The following is a 21,693-nucleotide window of genomic DNA, read 5'->3' as shown; positions in this document are numbered from 1 at the left end:
AGTGCCTTTCCAGTAGGTATACTTCATACTTCAAGTTGGAAAGAAGTGATTGCTCCTTCCCTCCTGATTCCCAGCTGGTAGGAATTGGCGCTGCTCACTCAGCAACCTTATGTCAGGGGAAGTATAGTCTCATGGGCTGAGCTGGGAGAAGGACCGGCTCTTAAAACGAGGTCCCACCTTCCCTAGAAGCCCAGTGTCTCTGCTGCTTTCTCCTTTTGATCTGTAGTTACTCAGAGAACTACCTGGCCAGGTCCTTTGTGAGGTTGGGCTATAGAGAGACAGGTTACTGTAGGGCATCTGCCATGAGTGACAGTTTCCAGAAAAGCTCCTTCTGTGAGTTGAAGAAACTATCAAACCACCTAGAAAAATCCTTGGCCTCTTGATAATAGGTTTTTTTGTCTTCCCTGTATCTTCTAGTCAAACTTCTGTATTCTTGGCCCCTTCCAACTTAATATTTGCAAGAAACTGATGTGTGGAGGTGTTGACGTGACCCAGGTGTGTTAATTCTGGTACACTCTGATCTTACATGTTTGTCTGATGGCACCGCCCCTTTCCCCTGTTTTCCTGTGTGGTTGGGATAGTGTTCAGTGGGCACTCTTCCCTGCTCCTTGTATTTGAGTGTACAGGTATATTTCAGTGGCTGTGAGGATCCCAGGAAGAGTGACTCTCATCACCCTTTATCTATATATGTTTAGTTCTCTTTGAAGAAAGTATTTGAAACTAGTGTAAGGAATATTGTCACAAATTTGGTATTGCAAGTAACTACTTCTCTCAACCTCTGTTTTGGTGATGGGCTGGGTTGGGATGAACTATGGTTTTTTCCTCTAATTCTGAATTGCATCTAAGGCAGCACTGTGTCCTTAAATTGAATAACCTTGATAGAAATGGGATAGCCTCAGTGAGCATACTAGCTCCTAGGGATATGATACTCCCTTTCTTTCAGTACTATTCATATTCAGCAAGCATTGATCAGCTGCTTTCTGCCAGGTGTTGCGCTAATTACTGCTGGAGTGAAATCCTAAGGATGGCCCTTGGTATGCTTGGTTGAGAAGGCAGAACTTTGTACCCATGTGTGCCTGCAAATATCTATAAAACTGTTTTTGATGTTTTAGAAAGCTTTTTTAAAAGAAGATGATTTCTCTTATAGGCAGAGTCTCCAGAGGTGCTCAATTACAATTTTTTCCCCTGGGATTCTAGTCCCTATTGTGAAATCAGGTTGTGCTTGATTTCCCTTTTGTGGTCAGATCAGTTGCCTTAAAAAAGGTGAAGAAAGTCAGATGGGAATTGGCTAGTTTTCCTTCCTGCCATTAAAAAAAAAATTTTGTTTGGAAAATTCAAATTTACAGAAGGCACAAATATGAAATAACAATTATGCAAAGAATACTTGTATTTCCTTTATCCAGATTCTCCTGTTGTTGACATTTACCTCATTTGCTTTATCATTTGTAATTCTCTCTATGTATGTCTCTATATATAATTTCTTCCCGTACCATAAAGAATAGAGATGTCCTAACATACATTCACATACAACAAAAGCGATGAGCTTCAGTCAACTTAAAATCAATATAATACTCTCATTAAACTTTTGTTCATATTCCAGTTTTGTCCAGTGACCCAGTAGTGTCCTTAATAGCATTTTTCTCTTTGTCTCTTAGCAGTTGTCCGCCTCAGGCAGTAGGCCCGAGTGATACCGAGCAGGGCCCTGTGGGGCTCCTGGGCACAAAGCCTTTCTGTGTCCCCTATTTCTTTGATTATAGGAAAACAGCCTTCATTCAGCCTCCATGACCTTCCTTCAGTTCCAGTGGGCAGATTCAAGCAGTTGTTAATTAATGAAGGGAGGGGTTGCAGGAGACCTGGGAGAAAGAGTCAAGAGCAGCCTTGGGGCAGGTCCTGTTTCCCCAGCAACAGTACACACAATATCTTCGAGCTATTTTGCAGAAGTTGAAACCCCCTCCAGGTGGGAGAAGTTAATGATTAATGAGGGTATGCTGCCCACAGGCATGTAGACCCCAGAGCAGTTGGACCTGAAGGTTGATGGTGCTGACTCCTGCTTAGTTCACCACCAACCCATCAGAAGAATGCAAGACTGTTACTGCCTTGATCCTTATCGTGTACCCCTGACCAGGAGCCCTGACTATAAGACCTCTCCCTATTCCCCAGGGAGGGGAACACAGTTCTTGAGGCGCTAGCCACTGTGTTCCCCCTTTGCCTGGCAAAGCAATACAGCTGTTCCTTTCTACTCCTCAAAGCTCTGTCTCCATATTCCTATTTGGCATTGGTGAACATAGGCCAGATTTTTCTCGGCAACATGAGCTCTCTTTGTATTTACTTGGTATGAGCTTACAGAGTTCTTGTCTTGAATGTTTTTCACAATGTTCAGCTTGTTTCTGGTCAGCACTTTTCCAGAAACTATTATCACAATCCTTGCGTTTTTTTTATATATATTCTTTATTTATTCCTGGTTAGGTCTCTTTCTTTCTCTCCCCTCCCCAACACCCCCTCCCCACCCTGGCGGGGTTTGGGGGTGGGGGGGCGCCTGTTTCAGAGATCCAACTCTTTGGGAAATGTCCTAGTAGTCACCTTGGTTTCTTTTTTTCTCCTGGGTATTAGTTGTCATTGTGCTATAAGAGCTGTATTTGAATGACCTGAAGTTTCTTTAAGTCAAGGAAATAATTACATATGAAAGGTCTGGGTTGTGGTAAGGGGAACTAATTAGAAGCTTGAAGTAGCAAGCCTCAGGTTTTCTAGATTAGTGCTTCTCAAACTTTAATGTGCACGCAGATCTGGGGATCTTGTTAAACTACAGTTTCTGATTCAGTAGGTCTGGAGTGGGGCCCAAGATACATTTTTAATGAGTTCCTATAGCAGGAAGGTCCTAGAGAAGTTTTAAGACCTGGGTGATTTAGATCTGGAACCCGAGATAGCTTGCCTGTGGTTGATAGTCTTAAAGGAATTTGAACAAAAGAGAGGTGTCAAGAACATGAAGACAAGAAGATGTAAAGTCCTGAGTATTAAAACAACAAAACGAAACTGGAATGGTGCATTACAGAGTGGTAAAGCAAGGAATCAGAAGGAATTGGGTCCCACTCTGTCACAGTAGTTGACACACTCACTCTAAACACTTGCCCTTTGAGCCTTGGTTTCCTTTCGTTAAGATAAGGTAATAATACCCACTTCTTAGGATTCAGTGAAGATTATTTACCTAAAGTGCTTCAGACACAGTGTCTGGCATATACTAGATGTGCAGCAAATGGAAGCTGCTATTAGTGCATGGTCAGAGCTTGATTGAACCTGGTCCAGATTGTAGAACAGGTGATCGACCATGAACTCTGAGCACTTGAGGAAGTGCAGTTCATTAGTGGCCATCGTGGGTTGTCATGCCATTTTCTTTTTAGACAGGTTTATCAGATTAGAGGAGTGTTACAGACATAATCTCTAGCTTTGACACAGGAATTTGACAAAGCCTCAAGGTATCTCTCGGCATGTCAAAAAAAAATTGTAGGTTAGTTGAGGTAGATGGATTTGTAGCTGTTAGAATGGATGTATCAACGCAGTCATGAACACAGATTGCTGCAAATGAGAAAAGTGGTCCACGCTGGCACCCATATTGCTTTTTGACTCTTTCAAATACACCCCCTTTTTTTTTTTAAAGAATACCTAGTTACTATAGCCCATATTTATCATCCTTGGTGCCCCCAAACCCAAGTCCTTTGGGCCAGCCGTCTCCTTGAGCGTTTTTCTGCATCCTGCTTGATGCTGTGTTTCCCTTGTCGACGCTCTCTACCATGCCACCCTTTTCTAGGATTAACAAGCTGCCCTTTATCTTGCATCCCTGGTGCATGCTCCCTCCACCTTCTGCTGGCACTGAAGGTTTTTGCTTCAGGGTGCTGCTTTCTCAAGTGGAGGCTGCACCTCCTCCCAGCCTCATCCACTTCAGGGTTGTCCTTTTTGTTTTTCTTACCAATTTCCCAGTCCTTTCCCTTCTCCAAAGATCTCAGTATCTGTTTTTTGTTTTAACTCCAGGCCCACTTCTCACTGTGGGTCCCTTTAATGTCCATGTGGATGACCTATCGAGTATTTTAGTCTCCAGACAGTCCACCTCAGCCACCTGTGGTCGCACACCTTGGACCACACTGTCCTCAGGACTTGGTCTTCACTGTCCCCCTCCTCCTGTTTCTCCCGTCTGCCCTTTCCCTCCTCTGGTAGCTATCAGCACATGGCCATTGCTGGTTCTCCATTTGCTTCTAGCATCTTGACTCTCCTGTCTTTCATCTGTAATGCATGACCCATTCTTTTTTGTGTTTAGTTTTCGTTAGTTTGATTAATATGTGTCTCGGTATGTTTCTCCTTGGTTTTATTCTGTATGGGACTCTCTGTGCTTCTTGGGCTTGATTGACTATTTCCTTTCCCACTTTGGGGATGTTTTCGACCATTCTTCATCTCTGTTGCTGGTACCATCTCTGAGACCACTCTGTTGTCTCATTTCCTCCTTTATACGCTCTTTGGGGAAAAACCCACAGCGCTGTATAGGTGCATTGTCCATCCAGGTTCCTGATGCTGCTGGAGAGAGTTGCCCAAGTCTGATTTAATACTCAGTCTCAGCTGGGCGCTGGGTACCAGCGCTGTCTTCCCCATTGTCCTTGGTCAGCCTCCTTGGCTGTCCCCACAGCAGCTCTCCAGTGTCTCCCACTTACCTTCAGGATAAAATCTAAACAACCTAACCTGGTTTTCAAAGCTCTCTATGATTTGATTGTTACCTCATCATTCACCACCCTAAACTTGTTTTTGTAAGATGTGAGGAAAGATGAGGCCCTCTAGGGCAGTAATACCACTTTTAAGACCAATACATGTGATCTGTGAGTTTTCACAGTGCTTTTTTGTTTTTTGTTTTCTTTGCCACGTCTTGCAGCACCAAGGAGGAGCCTGGAATAAATCTTCACACCTCCTGCCCTCTGAGGGCATGAATTCCAGGGGCTTGGACTCTGTGTTTCATTTAGATAGAGATTCATCAGGAGTATTTGAGAAATTTGACAGAGATTTCCTTCCTTCCTTCCTTCCTTCCTTCCTTCCTTCCTTCCTTCCTTCCTTCCTTCCTTCCTTCCTTCCTTTCTCTTTTTTAATATTTATTTATTTGGTTGCACCAGGTCTTAGTTGTGGCATGCATGCTCCTCAGTTGTGGCATGCGAACTCTTTGTTGCGGCATGCGTGTGGGATCTAGTTCCCTGACCAGGGATCGAAACCCAGGCCCCTTGCATTGGGAGCATGGAGTCTTAACCACTGTGCCATCAAGAAAGTCCCTGACAGATTATTTCTGATGGGTGTCAGAATCCAAGCATTGAGGGACACTTAGTTTCAGCATACAGTTAAGTGCTTGTGCTTGGTAAACTGCTTTGAAAGTCCTAATTAAAAGAATGTTTCCTTAAAAAAATGAAGTCATAAACTGAGTAATAAACTCCTTGCTGAAGATGGTAACGCTCCCCCCTCCCCAACACACATACATATTAGACTGGCTAGAATTTAAAAGACCAACTCCAATGAGTATTGGCCAGCATGTGGAGGGACTGAAACTCATCAGTGCTGGTGGGAGGGTACAATGGTACATCTAGTTTGGAGAACAGTAAGACAGTTTCTTTCAAAATTAAGGATAAATAAATACAATAAAATAAATGCATCCACACTATTACCTGCATTAAAAAAAAAATGAGTTAAGAGTACACCTACCTTATCTTGATCTGAGAGGGAAGTGGTTGGCCAAAGGAGAGCGGGCTGGTCTGATTTTGCACGTATGCTCCGTTGTGAGCAGCATACCCTGAAAGCATGCTCTCACTTTGATTTCATGCTTTCACTTTGATTTCATGCTTGGAGAGGTTTATTCCTGCCTCAAGAAACTCACCACAGCCCGAGCCAGACATTCAGACTGACTTGGACCCTGAGAGGAAACCAGCTCTGGTGACCTGTGTCTTACTCAATTACTGGTGAGGAATTGTGAGGTGGAGCCAGTCACAGCTACCATTTATTTCATATGTAAACACATTATTTTGGTTTCACCTCATAGCCCTTTCAAAAGAGGTGTTTTCCCCTTTTTGTAGATGAAAAAAAAAGCAGATTAATAAGGCTTCTTTCTTACCTAGCCTTGGTGCCGCCATAACTTTGTGGCAAAGCCCTCTTTCACCCCCTCCTTACGGATAAAAGGATATTTTGCTTTGCTTTGGATTCCTTCTTTTCCCCAAGGCCAAGTGTGGGAAAATGCTGCTCTCTTCTTCTGTCCACTTTCCCTCCCTTATCTTTCCTGGCCTCTGCTTCACTCTTTTTTGATGTTTATTATTTAAATATTTGTTGTGCACTGGATACAGCTGTGCTGAGCACTTTCCATCTGCTATCTTAATTATTGAACCCTTCTGACAATGTTCTGAAGTAGCTGGTATTCCACTCAAGATGCCATGAGAAAATGGAGACTCAGAGAGCTTCCCAGAGCACACAGCCATATAAAGGTGGTGTCAGACCCAGGGTTTCAGCCCAGGATTGCCGTAAGCCTGAGCAGGCATAACCGTGACATCACTCTGCTTCCATTCTAAATGTTTGAAGTCCAGGGGTGCATAGAGGAGAATCTACATGTGCTAGAATTTTGCATAAAGGAACTTCTCAGATGAGATGTATGCTTGTGCTGTACCAGACTTTGGGGGTGTGGCTTAAACTCTGTATTTTAGCTATGTAGTGTTAGAACGGTGGGGGTTCTTCTAATAAACATGTTGGCAGACAGTAAGGAAGGTGTATGGCTTATGCTTCCTGATTGTGCTGAAGGCATCTCCTATGGCAGCATGGGCATGTGTATCCAGACGTTAATAGCAGTTGTGACCAGGGTCCCCCCAGTGGCACAGTTTCCAAATGCTGGCACTGACCCTTAACTCTGGGTGGCAGAGCAGGAGTTTTGCTGCTCCAGTTACAGCAGAAACTTGGGTTTTCAGAAAGCCATTGTGTTCCCGCTGCCAATGAACCCTGGGTGTATATCTGCTCATTATACTCTTAACTGTGGTTCTGTCATGCTTTTAGTGGTCGTGCCTGGTGTAGCTTGCTGGGTGGCTGTGGGAGTGAAAATAAGGGCTCTTGGCTGGGAAGAAAACTAAGGTCATGAGACTTCCTTTTTTTTTTTTTTTTCCTCCCCTTCTTCCTAGTACTGAGCATGCTCCACAATCCACTGGGCAATGTCCTGGGGAAACCCCCCTTGAGCTTCCTGCCTTTGGACCCCCTTGGATCCGACTTGGTGGACAAGTTTCCAGCACCCTCTGTTAGAGGATCCCGCCTGGACACCCGACCCATTTTGGACTCCCGTTCTAGCAGCCCCTCTGACTCAGACACCAGTGGCTTCAGCTCTGGATCAGATCATCTTTCAGACTTGATTGTATGTAACTTGTTGGGGAGTGGGGTTGGGAGAGCAAATGAGCTTGAGGTGGGACACACATCCACTAGAAGCAGGCTGCGAGGTGGCGTGATGGGAGGTATGGAGGTCATAGACATGTATAGAACTTTCATCCTTGACAGAATAGAAGGTGCCTTGTATACCCATTGTACCCATTTCAGGACCTGATCTGAGGGCTCTTTACAAGTTATTCCAAGAGCTGTTGGGAAACAGTTTCAAAAGTAAATATGGGAGTCCTGGCAGTGCTCTGTTTCTTCACCTACATGGGTGTTTTTTTTTAGCCCTTAAACATCATTTATGTGCCTTTATGTATGATACCACAAATATTTGATGATTTTAAAAACCACAAGTTAGTAATCAGGGCTAGGATTTTGATCCAGATCTGACTGACTCCAGCTCCTTTTCACTGACTCACACCAACCCTCAGAGGCCGTGATGAATCCATAAAATGATGCCTCAGAATTAATTTTTATACGTCTCGCTTTGTGTCTACAGCCACATGTGACATGTGGCACTTGTGCTAAATGGAGTTGGCAAATCGATTAGAATGGATGAGGAATAGGGGATATTAGAAGTAAACATACAGTAATGGCTGGGAGAAATCATCCTGAAATAAAATAAAATTTGAGATGCCTTGTGAGCCTCCTTCTCCACTACCAAAATGACTGTGCTGACTGTTCTGTGAATATAATGTCTTGTTTGCCTGCTCTCTTTTCTTCCACATCCAAGACTGGCAATGTTGGTTGTTGCCACATCCCATGCATAACATGACCTCTTAGAACCCACCTTGCCTCCCCTCAGTCTGACCTAGAACATGAAAGCGGGCACTGGTGTCCCACTTCTCACTGGTTTTATCTGTTCAGGCTGCGTTTCCAGAAGGGTAACCACAAGCAGGTCCCTTTGATTCTCTGGGCTGCAGTTTATTCCCCTATAAAATGGGGTTAGATGAGATGCTTCTGATTCTGTTCATTACTTTAGATGGGGCTCAGTCTTGGAAATTTAGCACATAACCAGCTTTAATATTTGGGGATTTCGTTTAAAGAACTTTCTCAGATCCCCACCCCAGAGGTTAAATGATGAAGGGATATGGACAGACAACTCACAGAAGAGGAAATAGGGGCAGTATTTGAACTTACAGGAAATATTCTCTTGAGTAATTATTTTAGTTTATATTTTTGATAGTGTTGTATCATTTTTACCTAAAATTAGTAGAATTTAAAGCCTTGACACAAGCTTGTAGTGAAACTCGTGTTCTCGTACATTTCTGATAGAACACAGACCCCTCCTAGGAAGCATTTTGGCATCCTGTGTCTAGGAATCTGACCAGAGAACATACATAATATGAAGAAGCTACACCTTAAAGTTTTTCTCTATAATCCTGAAAACTTGCAAACTATCTAAATGTTTAACAGTATGGGGAATAGGTCAGTGAAGTGTAGCTTGTTCCCTAAAGAACATCATAAATTAATTAAAAATGGTTATGAAGACTGGCAATGTGGAGAAAAAAACTGAATTGGGGAGAAAGTAATTTGTTTAAATTATGGTATAAGGACAGCTAATCTTAAAAACACATAGGAAGAAAGTCTAGAAAATATATCAAATGTTAAATGGTATTTTTCGTAATTTCTATGGTGTGATTATTACTTTTATAACACTGTCCTTTAAAAACCTGTATCTTCCTTTTTCCTTCCCTAGTCAAGCCTCCGAATTTCCCCTCCCCTGCCCTTCCTGTCTCTGACGGGGGGTGGTCCCAGAGACCCTTTAAAGATGGGGGTTGGGTCCCGGATGGACCAAGAGCAAGCTGCTCTGGCTGCAGTCACGCCCTCCCCAACCAGTGCATCAAAGAGATGGCCAGGAGCTTCTGTGTGGCCGTCCTGGGATCTCCTTGAAGCTCCCAAAGACCCCTTCAGCATAGAGAGAGAGGCCAGGCTACACAGGCAAGCTGCAGGTGAGTGTGGCCGGGGGCCTGAGGTCTCATTCTCGGCGCAGAGAGTAAGTGACCTTAGCTCACAGACTGGTGAGCTGTCCAGAAGAGGACTTGACTGCATGGTGAAATCTCTGCATTCCACAAAGAATGGTCTATTCTAAGGAGTAAGTGCTAATGGGGACAAACTGGAGAACTTCTTTGAGGCTGAGCTGAGAAGAAAAGTAGATAATCTGGTACACAGGGTAGTGCCTGTTAGGGGTTGGATCCACCTCCCGTGCTCTTCTGTGGAGATTGTGCACTGCTGCTGCTTTTGATTCTTTTCACGAGTGGGTGTCTTCAAGAGAAACCCTGGAAATGGTGCCTAGAATTTTGTCTACCTCCCCCCTTTCTAATTCAAAGACGTGTCAGGCACAACCCACGCTGGAGCTTTCTTTCCCAGGGCTTTCTGATTGGTATACACAGGGATTCGCTGGGGGGTGGGTGGTCCATTTGTCAACCTCCAAGGTAAGGGATGTCCCCAAGTGTACTGGTCTCTCAGGAACCCTTAGATTCTGCCATTTAAGTTATCTTAAATACATATTAAAAGTGTTCTTCATCTTATACCAGTACTTGGAAGCAAATGAGCTATCGAAGTCATTGTTTATTAGGGCTTCAGGGAGATGCTCACTGACCACTATTCTGAGGTTCTGGAGTTGATTAAATGAATGTTCAGTTTCTCCATTCCCTTTGTTTCTGTAGGTTTCAATGTCTTTCTACTCACAGAACTAGACCTGATCTCATTCTCCCCGTCAGTGCTGCTGCCCCATTCACTTAATGGTTTTGGCAACCTACCTGTGTACTTTCTCTGTTGCCATTGTTTTCCTGTGAAATGACTTTACCATGCTTTTGGATGAGGCCATTATATTGACTTCTGTTTTTGTTCGCAAAATATTGCTGATGGTGCCTAATTTCTTGCTGTAGCAACAACATTAGGCCTATGCCTTTTAGAGAATGGCCTTCCATGTCATTGCCCTGAATGAAAATGGTGGTTCATTTCATTGGCTATCTACTCCAGTGCTGGAAGAGGAGAGTAAAATAGGTAAGGACTAGCCAGTTTCCACTCAGGTCAGTCTCTGCTCTGGAAGGGTACAGACTGAGTGGGGACAGGATTAAAAACTAATAGAGAAGGCCCATTGTCTCTTCAGGTACTGTAAGGATAGCTCTGGAAATGATGGGGAATGGTTCTGACTTGGAACAGTTGTGGCATTCTTGTCTTGTTGGGTTGTTGTGGTGATTTTTATTGGCAATGTCCTAACTTCTGTGAGTGATGAGTTCAGGGAAAAGACAGGGAAACAGTTCCTTATTTGAACATTTGGGGAGAAGGTCCATTTGGACCAGTAAGCATTTAGGATGTTGTATGAAAAATTGTTCTGTTTGCTTTCAAGTACAGGCATACCTTGTTTTATTGAGCTTCACTTTATTGCACTTCACAAACACTGCATTTTAAAACAGTTTTTAAAAATTTTATTTCGGAGTATAGTTGATTAACAATGTTACGTTAGTTTCAGGTGTACAGCAAAGTGATTCAGTTATACATGTACATGTTATCTGTTCTTTTTCAAATTTTTTCCCCATTTGGGTTATTGCAGAATTATTGAGCAGAGTTCCTGTGCTATACAGTGGGCCCTTGTTGGATATCTATTTTAAATATAGCAGTGTGTACATGTCAATCCCAAACTCCCAGTCTATCGATACTGCATTTCCTTCCTTCCTTCCTTCCTTCCTTCCTTCCTTCCTTCCTTCCTTCCTTCCTTCCTCCCTCCCTCCCTCCCTCCCTCCCTCCCTCCCTCCCTCCCTCCCTTCCTCCCTCCCTTCCTTCCTTCCTTCCTTCCTAATTGGAGGTTTGTGGAACCCTGTGTTGTCAGATGATGGTTAGCGTTTTTTAGCCATAAAGTATTTTTTAATGTTGGTACATTGTTTTTTAGACATAATGCTATTGCACACTTAATAGACTACTGTATAGTATAAACATAACTTTATATGCACTGGAAAAACAGAAAATTTGTGTGACTAGCTTTATTGCAATATTCATTTTATTGTGGTGATTTGGAACGAAACCCTCTAATAGCTCCAGGGTATGTCTGTAATTATAAATTTAGATTAATTAGTATTGTAAGCAGTGACTAGGTAAAACGGCTTTTTCGTTAGCATATCAGTTACATGTTTGAAAATAGCTTGGTTTGTGATCATTTTTACGCAACACATCTGGTTTGCTGTTCCTCTCAGTTTTAGTGGAGACAGAACTAATGAATTAGGGTTATCATACTGGGCTGACTGGTTTGGTGAGGTGTAAGGTTTCTTGCCTTTCAGAATAGTTAGGAGTGTTCTCTCAGGCAGCCAAGTTAGGACTGTGGCCTGTCTCCTCCTTCCTGGACAAGTTCACCACAGAGAAGGGCAATGACTTTGTTTATTCTCTGACTCCTGTTCCTCTTTGTCTTTTGCCAAAGCTGTGAATGAAGCCACCTGTACCTGGAGTGGCCAGCTTCCTCCCCGGAACTACAAGAACCCCATCTACTCTTGCAAGGTGTTCCTAGGAGGTGTCCCTTGGGATATTACGGAAGGTGAGCTCTGAGACCTTCTGCTTCAAGTGCTGAAGGTGGGGCGTGTCTTTCAGGAACATGAAACTTGGACTTGAGGCCAGGAGGTGAACCTCTGCATGAGCAGCTGTGAAGAGAAAGGTGCATTTCACAGACTCCTACAGTGCTTCTGTGTCTGATGTTTATACTTGTCACCTGAGACCAGAGGTCAATTCTGAATCGTCTGTCAAGAAGGATGAGCCTGGGAGAACACTGGTGGCCCTGTGCTTGTGCCTTCCTGGGGAGGGTGGTGCCTCAGTTTCTGCTGTTCTTTTCCATCTCTTTGCAGCTGGATTGGTTAACACCTTCCGTGTTTTTGGCTCTTTGAGTGTGGAGTGGCCTGGTAAGGATGGCAAGCACCCCCGGTGTCCTCCCAAAGGTAATATGCCTAAAGGTAATAAAGACATGGTAGGAGCTTTTTTTCCCTCCCTAGTACGTAATTGCACTGAGGGAGGCTGGGGTGTCACAGCTGCATGCTGGTAATGAGGTTTGGGCACTCCAGAGCACAGAACTTTCAGCTCTCAGCACTTCTCCTCAATCAAGCACATCCCTCTCTTTCTTCTGAGCTAATGTTCCATCTGTCCAAACTCACACTGCGGTTGGAGCTGCCTGTGAAACTGCCTTGTGCACTTCCTTCCAAACGAACCCCAGCAGTTCCTGTCCTCTCGAAATGAGGTGTTTGAAAAGCTTTCCTTTACTTGCCTTTCCTGCCCAGTTACATTGTTGCCTGACCTAATTCTGAGCTCCCTTTGGAGTTAGCAGGAATGAGGACCAAGCATCTGATTCCTCACTGGTCTGAAATGAGATCCCTTCCCTGTAGAAAGGAGTAGGTGCTATTTTCACTCTGCCCCATCTTCCCAGAAAGTGTTCCGATGAACTGAACCAGTGGTCTAACTAGGCTTTTAAAGGAATACATCCATCCTCTGGCCACAGACCTGTCGTCACTCCTGCTTCCAGGAAAGCCAGGCTCACTAATCTGAACATGCTTTATGTTGTGGGATAAAGAGCTGTGTGGTAATAATGGGATGCTCTGTCCTACCTTGCCAGTTCCTCCCTTTACTAGGGTGGGAGATGATGTGCTTCTCCCTCCATTGACCTGGGTGTCCACCATGGCAAATGCTTCCATTCAGGAGTAGGACAAAAATGTATCTCACCCATAAACTATCTTTTGTGGAAGAAACTCCCTTCCACAAAACCAGGGCTGAGGAGTAACCACCGGAGGGGTGTTAATGCAGTTTCTCTTCCATTGGGAACAGGGTATGTATATCTGGTCTTCGAACTGGAGAAGTCTGTCCGGGCCTTGCTTCAGGCCTGCTCTCATGACCCGCTGAGTCCAGATGGTCTGAGTGAATATTACTTCAAGATGTCTAGCCGGAGGATGCGTTGCAAGGAGGTGAGTTAGCCCAGCATCCTTTCTGAATTGGGTGACTGGCATGTGAGGCAGAGTGTTTCATGGGGTGGGTGGGTACACAGGCTGCAGACGAGTATTCCTACTGAGGCAAGAGGGCTGCTCCTCTTGCCCCACAGCAAATGCAACAAAACACTTTCAGTTACATTAAAACTACCACCACCTTTGGGCCTTAATGCTATGTGTGTGCTCCTGCGCATGGAGCTCAAACTATCTCCCAGCTCTTATTCTCCTCTTCTTATTCTAGCCTGCACTTCTGTCCCAAACCTCTTGTCTTAGAAATGAAATTGAAAATAGCAGCTTTCTCTGCTTGGACTTAACTGAAAATCTACGGTTGTTTCTGCCTAGTCCTGCCTTCAAGCTGTGCCTTCTGACCTCCCAGTCGGTGGTGGGTAGATCCCTCTTTAGCCTACACCCATCCATGGATGACTTCCTCACTGCCATTCAGGGATTTACTAGTATGTAGTTTCCTCCATCTGATCTCTCCTTATGTTTCTCTGATATCAACCTTGTGTGCCCTCAGCGTCGTGAGCCTCTAGCATAGAGTCATCCTACCTGGGAGCCTCATTGCATATTCTTGGACCTGATCTCAGCCTTCTAAGTCAGATTGGGTGGAGTTTAAGAATCTCCACTTTAACCAAGTTCCCCAAGTGGTGCTAGTGGTGTTTGAGAACCACTTGTCAAAGGAAGTTTCGAACTCAGGAATCAGTGTTCTTTTTTAAAATTTGGTTCCAGAGTACATTACTTTTGTGATATTGGACTAGATATTTAATATCTCTGAAACTTCATTTCCTCATCTATAAAATGGAAAATTGAAATGCCTATTTTAGTAAAAAGATCAGCAGTTGCCAGGGGTTATGAGGGGTGGAGGGATGAATAGGCAAAGCACAAAGGATTCTGAAGATGGTGAAAATACTCACTCTGATACTGTAATGGTAGGTACATGCCATTATACATTTGCCAAAAACCTGTAGAGTTACAGTGGTAAAACAAACACCAAGTGTGAACCCTCATGTAAACATGGATTTGGGGTGATAATGATGTGTCAGGGTAGGTTCCCTGATTGTAACAAATGTGTCACTCCAGTGAGGGGTGTTGAGAGGAGGCTGTGCATGTGTGGAGGCAGGGGGGTATACAGGAACTCCGTATTTTCAGCTCAGTTTTGCTGTGAACCTAAACCTGCTCTAGAAGGTAAAGCCTATTAAAATCTGTAGGGTAAAGAGGAAAATGCTTATTTTATTGAGATGGTCACATTGGATTTAAAATGAATGATGTGTGTGACAAAGCTGGCTCTTTGTTTTACAGATGTTTCCTGGTGTTAGGTCACATTTTGTCCTCTGGCTGCCCATGGCGACCCACAGCTTCCCTGCCTTCTCTCCTTTCTCGCTGCCTGGAGCTCATGCAGTTATCCCAACTTACCATGCTCTAGGACTGATCAACACACTCCTTCTTCCCTGTCGGCTTTTACAGTGAGAGGCTGCCATTGCAGCACCACCGACCATCACCCTCCTCAGTGCCTTGCAGACACCTTTCTACCTCCTAGTCCCTCCTTATCACCTTGCAGTGTTTTAATATTTTTCTTTGATGCGTGGACTGTAGGTGCCCTGGTTCTTCTCTGACCCTCTTTATTTCCTTTGTGTTTCCCCCTCCGCACCACCAGAGTAGTCAGTATTGGACTCCCCCCCCTTCTTTCCCATATCAGACAAATTACTCACTTTTGTGACTCTGCTCTTTAGACCCAGACTCACCTCTCTAGTCTCATGTCCTACTTGAGCCCCACCTTCCATTGGGATGTCGTATAATCGTAAGCTCTCATATTTGAGAACAAGCTTGGAAAGCTTGGTGGCCCTTGGGATGTGGACCAAGATTGTGATACTTTCCCATGGGAATGGAAAAAGCAAGATGGGCTTTTGCATCTTTCAGTAAAATTGGCTCCCTCTGGTAACTTCTACCAGACTCTCATCTCAGGGTTATCTAGGTTTAGTACCCATCAGTCCTGATTCTTCTTGTTTTCCCACCATGCCCAGGCAGTCTGAATTCTGCAGATTCTCCTATTGAATAATCTTCTTGGTCTTGGCCTGTCCTTTGCCCAGTGCCACTAGCCTTCTCCAGATCTTCATCACCTCTCCTCTGAACTTCTCTTCCGCCTCCTTGCTGGTTTCTGCCTCAAATCTCTTCCTGTTTTGAGACTTTTTTTCCCTCCAAGATCTTCACAAGTTAATCTTCTAGAAACACTTACTGATTATCTGTCAACTCGCTTCATTCTGGAGCCTTCTGCCTGTTATGCCAGATTTTGTTCTAGGCTCAGGGGATTCAGAAGCAGAGGACATGTTCAACTCCCTAGTATCACTGTGCTCTGCAGAACCTCAGTGTTATCCTGTGCATGACTTTTCACACTACCTCTCTCCAGTTATCCCCACTGCTCCTGCCACAAGCTTTCTAATGTGTACATTGGGCCAGTAACCATCTCAGATACCGTCAGCATCTCCACCCTCTGTCCTTCAAGCTCCTATCCTGTCATTTCTCTGTGAATCCTTCCTGTCCCAAGGGCTCTAGACCATGCTGTCTGTTCATCAGTGTCCATGGTCCTTTGTTGGAACCACACAGTTGAAGGTTGTGGCAGAGTGCTAGGTTCCTGCGTATGACAGTTTGGGACTGTTTTGCTTACTCTTCAGGATGAGTGACTACTATTCTACCATTTATTTTCACCATTTTGGAGTCATGGACTCAGTAAAATTCAAGTCTAGTTGTGTTGGGGTGAGGGTGGTTTCCTGAGTGCCTGTGTGCTTGGGACGGTATGGGGCTCAGCTTAGCATCTCCAGAGCATGTGGCTCTCTATACGAGAGCCTCTCTCTCTGCCTTCCTGCCAGGGCTGATATACCTCTGGGTGGTTTTCAGGTACAAGTGATCCCCTGGGTCTTGGCCGACAGCAACTTTGTTCAGAGCCCATCTCAGAGACTTGACCCCAGCAGGACGGTGTTTGTCGGTGCTCTGCATGGGATGCTCAATGCCGAGGCCCTGGCAGCCATTCTGAACGACCTATTTGGTGGTGTGGTGTATGCTGGGATTGACACAGATAAGCACAAGTATCCCATTGGTAAGTGTCCCACTTCTGTGTGGGAAAGCTGGGTGGCCCCTGGGATGTAGACCAAGGTTGTGATACTCCCCTATGGGAGTGGAGGGGGAGGCCTGACCCAGACCTGTAGATCAGCATGTACCAGCAGCAGAGCATCTTCTTCTAGATAAGCTACCAGTACTGACCTCTCTGTACCCACTTCTCTCCCCCTACCTCCTTTAAAGGGGAGAAAAATTGATAGGAGCACTATAGGAGGTGAAAATGAAACAGGAACTTTGGTTAGAAGCTCAGAGTTCACAGCCAAACCAGTCTGAGACAGACAACAGGTAATAATTATTAAAAGGCCAGGACTTTCCTGAACTTGCTTGATTTCCTTTATTAAGAGGCCTTGAAAAGTGGCCTCGTCTAGGGTCAGAGACCACATGAGGCTGAAGGAGGACTCTGGGTGACTCGGGCAACAGAGTATGGTCAGCGCCTATGCTGTCCTAGCGTAGGGGAGTCTGGGGGCCTTACCCCACTGGGTTTTGGTCAGCCCCGCTGAGAAATGAGGTCAGTTTTCCAGTCGTGGCAGAATAATCTCAGTGGTGGGGTTCGGAGGTGGAGCAGAGCCTGAACTTCCTGATCAACACATGGCTAACCCACCTCCCCGCATGCTTCGTCTGCCCACCCACACCGAATCTGGTCAGGAAGGAGCACTGTGTGCTCATCAGTGCTGCACTGCGGATTGAGAACAGGGACTTCAGAGCTGCAGGGGCAGAGGCGGCACTTGGCAGGATGAGGCTGCTTCCGGCTCCCCTGTTAGGCTCTGGAGTACCTCCACATCAGGAGGGCTTTACCTGCTGGGCCTGCCTTCAGGGGGGTGTTCTGAGTGCATCTTGCTTTCCTCTCTGAACCCTTGTAACCATGCCTGTGTATCTGCCTACACAGAGGAGTCCCTTCCCTCCCTCCTTTCCTGAGAGGGTTGTGCCATTGTGGTCTACAACTACACTGCCTGATGCAGTGCCATCTGCTAAATGTGACTCTCAGTGCTTGAAATGTGCTTAGTGCCACATGTTGAAATGATAATATTTTGGATATATTGGGTTAAAGAAAATATATTATTAAAATTAATTTCAGGGCTTCCCTGCTGGCACAGTGGTTAAGAATCCGCCTGCCAATGCAGGAGACACGGGTTCGATCCCTGGTCCAGGAAGATCCCACGTGCCGTGGAGCAACTAAGCCCATGCGCCACAACTGCTGAGCCTACACACTACAACTACTGAAGCGTGTGTGCCTAGAGCCTGTGCTCTGCAACAAGAGAAGCCCGAGCACCGCAACAAAGAGTAGCCCCCGCTCTCCACAAGTAGAGAAAGCCTGTGCGCAGCAGTGAAGACCCAATGTAGCCAAAAATTAAATAAATAAATAAATCTTAAAAATTAATTCTACATTCTTTTCACTAAAGTGTGGCTACTAGAAGACTTAAAAATACATAAGTAGCCTACATTATATTTCTGTTGGACAGCACAGCACTGATCTAGGAATAGGGTTTCCTGAGTGTTGACAGGTGGCTTTAGGGAGAATTTGGCTAGAAGTTTTTCTGTTTTTTCCTAGGATCTGGTCGCGTGACTTTCAATAACCAACGTAGTTACCTGAAAGCAGTCAGTGCTGCTTTTGTGGAGATCAAAACCACCAAGTTCACCAAGAAGGTGAGTGGGCTGGTTTATACCCTTACTCTGGGCCATCTGAGAGGGGTCTGGGCCAGCCAGAGTTGGGCCTGAGACGGAAGCTGTCCCTGTGCTGGGTGTGCTCTGGGGAATGAGCCAAGCTTCCAAGGATGCACTTGTGGTTTGGGTTTGGGAGTGGGCCTGGTCTGGGACTGTTGAGCCTCCTCAGCACGTGGGGTGCCTTCCCTTGTTGTGTTATTTGGCCAGCGTTGTAAGGCAACCCGACTTCGTTCTCCAGCCTGACCTGCATCCTCTGATTGCTTAGTTTATGCTGGGTGATAGAGTGCCGGGGTCCGGTTTGCCAAGTGGACCAGGCAGTAATGTGTGTGGTTGCACACACTCTGCAGAGCCTGCCTGGCAGCCTCTGCAATTCGGGCACCTGTGGTCAAGGATCTCTGTACTCTCTGCCTATAGTTCTCTCTGGGCCCCCTTTAAAACAGGAAACACTCTGTATTCATATGGATGGCCCATAACGTGCCTGTTTGGCCTCCTGGTGAGAAGCAGCCACTTCATCATCCTATTTTGCTTTGTGCAGGTTCAGATTGACCCCTACCTAGAAGATTCTTTGTGTCATATCTGTAGTTCTCAGCCTGGTCCTTTCTTCTGTCGAGATCAGGTGAGTTCCCCTGGGCACTTGAGATGTTTATAAAATCCCTGACAATTACAGATTGTCATGTCACATTTGTCACATGAAAGGTTGGAATTCTCAAGTACCTCGTGGTTGTCTTAAGAACAGAGAAGAGGCAGCAGTAATGTTTACTGATGGTCAGACCAGAGAAACACTTGACCCAAAACTGTTGGGAAAGCTCATTGAGTTGAGTCTTGATACTTTGGCCTTCTCCTTGCCTGGGATGTTGGTATGCAGTGTGGCATTATTGGTAATAGGTGGTTTTTAAGGATGATAGGAACCTAGAACCTAGGTCAGTGTGGTCAGCAGTACCTATGTGCCAGGCACTGTTTTTCTAACTGTAAGGCCTTCTAGATTGATTTTTTTCCCTATGAAGGGAAGCCTTCTTTACTTACTAAGCCTTCTTTACTTACTTCTGAACCTCTGGACTGTTTTGATATTTGTACCCAGTTGTCAGAAGCGGGCAGAAAGCAGCATGGCAGTTTTTGTTGAATGTTTCTGAGTGGTGGAGCACAGATCTGGATGTATTTGGGTAGTGCTTCTCATACTCTAACGTATACACTTATCATCTGAGGATCTTGTGTAAATGCAGATTCTCATTCATTAGGTTTGGAGTGTGGCCCTGAGATTCCCTGTTTCTGACAAGTTTCCAAGCGGTGCCAGTGTTACTGGCAATAAGAGAAGTTTGGGACCTGTTCGGACACTAGCAGTGCATCCGTACTTAGTTATTTTTGCAGTGGTGGTATCACTCAGGTTTGGAGTCTCTGGGTAGATAGTAAACTGAGGCTGCGAAATGAGGATGTGAAGTAAGTTTGGGTTGGTGGGTAAAGCCTGAGAATAAGTGTATCTCTGATCTGCCTGTTGTAGCAGGCTTTTGTGTGTCCGTATCTCTCACAGGTGATCCCCGTTTTTAGATAATTACTCAGAAGTTAGTGTCTTGCCTGAGGTTACACAGCCAGCAGGAGTGTGGGGCTGGGACTGAGGTAGTGCCCAGTCACCTCTCCTCACTTAGTGTGAAGGGGAAGCTGTGCTGCCCGGCATTAGGATCTGGAGTCACTGTCTTTATATGTTCTACCATGTTAGCAGCTTTGTGATACAGCTGCTCTGTAGGAGGTGGGAAGGGCAGGGGACTGGAAGGGCAGCTGTGGTGCTAAGAGGAGATGAGGGAAACGGGCGCAGTCTCTACACTGCAGGAGCCCAACATGCAGGATTAAGTCCAGGCACCTGTACAGACAGGCAGTGGATTTGCCGTGGTTGGTCAGGCCTCTGTGTTGGAGATGAGAGGGATCCCCAGGACCATCTCTTCTAACCCCACAGAGGCAATCAGGAATCCCCCACTCCCCCCACCGGCAGAGCAAGCAGCTCATGCAGCTGCCCCTCTGGCTGGTGCTGACACAGGCCTGGTTTCTCTCCCTTTTTCTCCCCTCCACCCAGGTGTGCTTCAAGTACTTCTGCCGGAGCTGCTGGCACTGGCGGCACAGTATGGAGGGCCTGCGCCACCACAGCCCCCTCATGCGGAACCAGAAGAACCGAGATTCCAGCTAGAGGAGCTGGCCTTGCCCAGTGGCCTGTGGCGCCCAAGGCTGGCAGGTCAGGCAGCAGCCTGCACCACCCTGCCACTGGCGACCAGAGAGCTGGCTTCCCAAGGACAAGGGAAAATCGTAGTCACCTTTGCACTCGCTGAATCTGTCTTTGTTTCTGCACTAATTAATGCACAATGAGTTTTGTCGGGTTTTGTTTTCAGGGGGTGTGCCAGGGCAAGGACCCTCTGGCTCACCCTCCAAGCGACTCTGTAGTTTTCCCAGATTTTAGTTCCTCATTTTGCCGATGAAAAGCAAAAAAGAACTACGTGTCCAGAAGGTATTGACACGATGCCTACATCTAGGTTTATTTATTAAAAGCGCTTTTTTACATTCCTTGCAATACTGATGGTGATGATGCGCAGGTCTCATTGGTTTCATTCTTGCAGTTGCCATACAGTGCCTTTCCATTTATTTAACCCCCACCTGAACGGCATAAACTGAGTGTTCAGCTGGTGTTTTTTACTGTAAACAACAAGGAGACTTTGCTCTTCATTTAAACCAAAATCATATTTCATATTTTACGCTCGAGGGTTTTTACCGGTTCCTTTTTACACTCCTTAAAACAGTTTTTAAGTCGTTTGGAACAAGAGATTTTTTTTTCTTTCCTGGCAGCTTTTAACATTATAGCAACTTTGTGTCTGGGGGACTGCTGGTCACTGTTTCTCACAGTTGCAAATCAAAGCATTTGCAACCAAGAAAAAAAATTTTTTTTGGATTTGAAACTGGACCGGATAAAACGGTGTTTGAGCGGCTGCTGTATATAGTTTTAAATGGTTTATTGCACCTTCTTAAGTTGCACTTATGTGGGGGGGGAGGGTTGATAGAAGTTTTTAATCACAAAGTCACAGGACTTTTTTCTTTTGTAACTGAGCTAAAAAGGGCTGCTTTTTGGTGGGGGCAGGTGAAGGCTCACAGGAGCCCTTTCTCTCAGAGGGGACAAGTACCCTTCCCTTATTTCTTTCATTTGAGAAATGTATGAAGCAACAGTTGCAGTTGACTGAAATGCTACTGGAATTTGAAAACTTGACTTTTTCTTTCTTAATTTTTTTTTTAACTACTTGCCCCTCTTTGGGAAGCTGTGTGCCAAAGAACCAGTGTCATAACCCCCCCTCCTCCCTCCTGCTGAGCTGACGTTGCATTGTTGCATATCCCAGCTACTCTGTGGGTTTTGTGAAGCTGTGTGTGAAGTCTCTACCTCATTGTAGTATATGCAGGCAAGACTGCACTCTCCTACAGATGTGTGGAGTAAGCTGTGGTGTAGTTTTTTTGGCACATAATAAACACGTTGCAGCAGAGTTCTGGTTTTGTCTCTGTGTCTGAGGTGTGTGAACAAGGG

General features: G+C 45.4%; 1 protein-coding gene across 2 annotated transcripts in view; it reads left to right on the top strand.

The window, feature by feature from the left end:
• CPEB1 (cytoplasmic polyadenylation element binding protein 1) overlaps positions 1 to 21,693 on the top strand; it is a 104,828-nt gene extending 83,135 nt beyond the window's left edge. For both annotated transcript variants that reach the window (XM_057722312.1, XM_057722313.1), the window contains exons 3-11: positions 7,173 to 7,399; positions 9,113 to 9,365; positions 11,831 to 11,944; positions 12,249 to 12,338; positions 13,216 to 13,352; positions 16,266 to 16,464; positions 18,034 to 18,128; positions 18,682 to 18,762; positions 20,209 to 21,693. In XM_057722312.1, the coding sequence (XP_057578295.1) occupies positions 7,173 to 7,399; positions 9,113 to 9,365; positions 11,831 to 11,944; positions 12,249 to 12,338; positions 13,216 to 13,352; positions 16,266 to 16,464; positions 18,034 to 18,128; positions 18,682 to 18,762; positions 20,209 to 20,319 (1,307 nt within the window). In that variant the 3' untranslated portion in view covers positions 20,320 to 21,693. The remainder of the gene's footprint in view (positions 1 to 7,172; positions 7,400 to 9,112; positions 9,366 to 11,830; positions 11,945 to 12,248; positions 12,339 to 13,215; positions 13,353 to 16,265; positions 16,465 to 18,033; positions 18,129 to 18,681; positions 18,763 to 20,208) is intronic.

The sequence above is a fragment of the Hippopotamus amphibius genome, chromosome 2 (assembly GCF_030028045.1).
Source record: "Hippopotamus amphibius kiboko isolate mHipAmp2 chromosome 2, mHipAmp2.hap2, whole genome shotgun sequence".
In the NCBI taxonomy this organism is placed as follows: Eukaryota; Metazoa; Chordata; class Mammalia; order Artiodactyla; family Hippopotamidae; genus Hippopotamus; species Hippopotamus amphibius.
The sequence above is the reverse complement of the archived record's forward strand: the minus strand, read 5'-3'. Positions and strand labels throughout refer to the sequence as shown.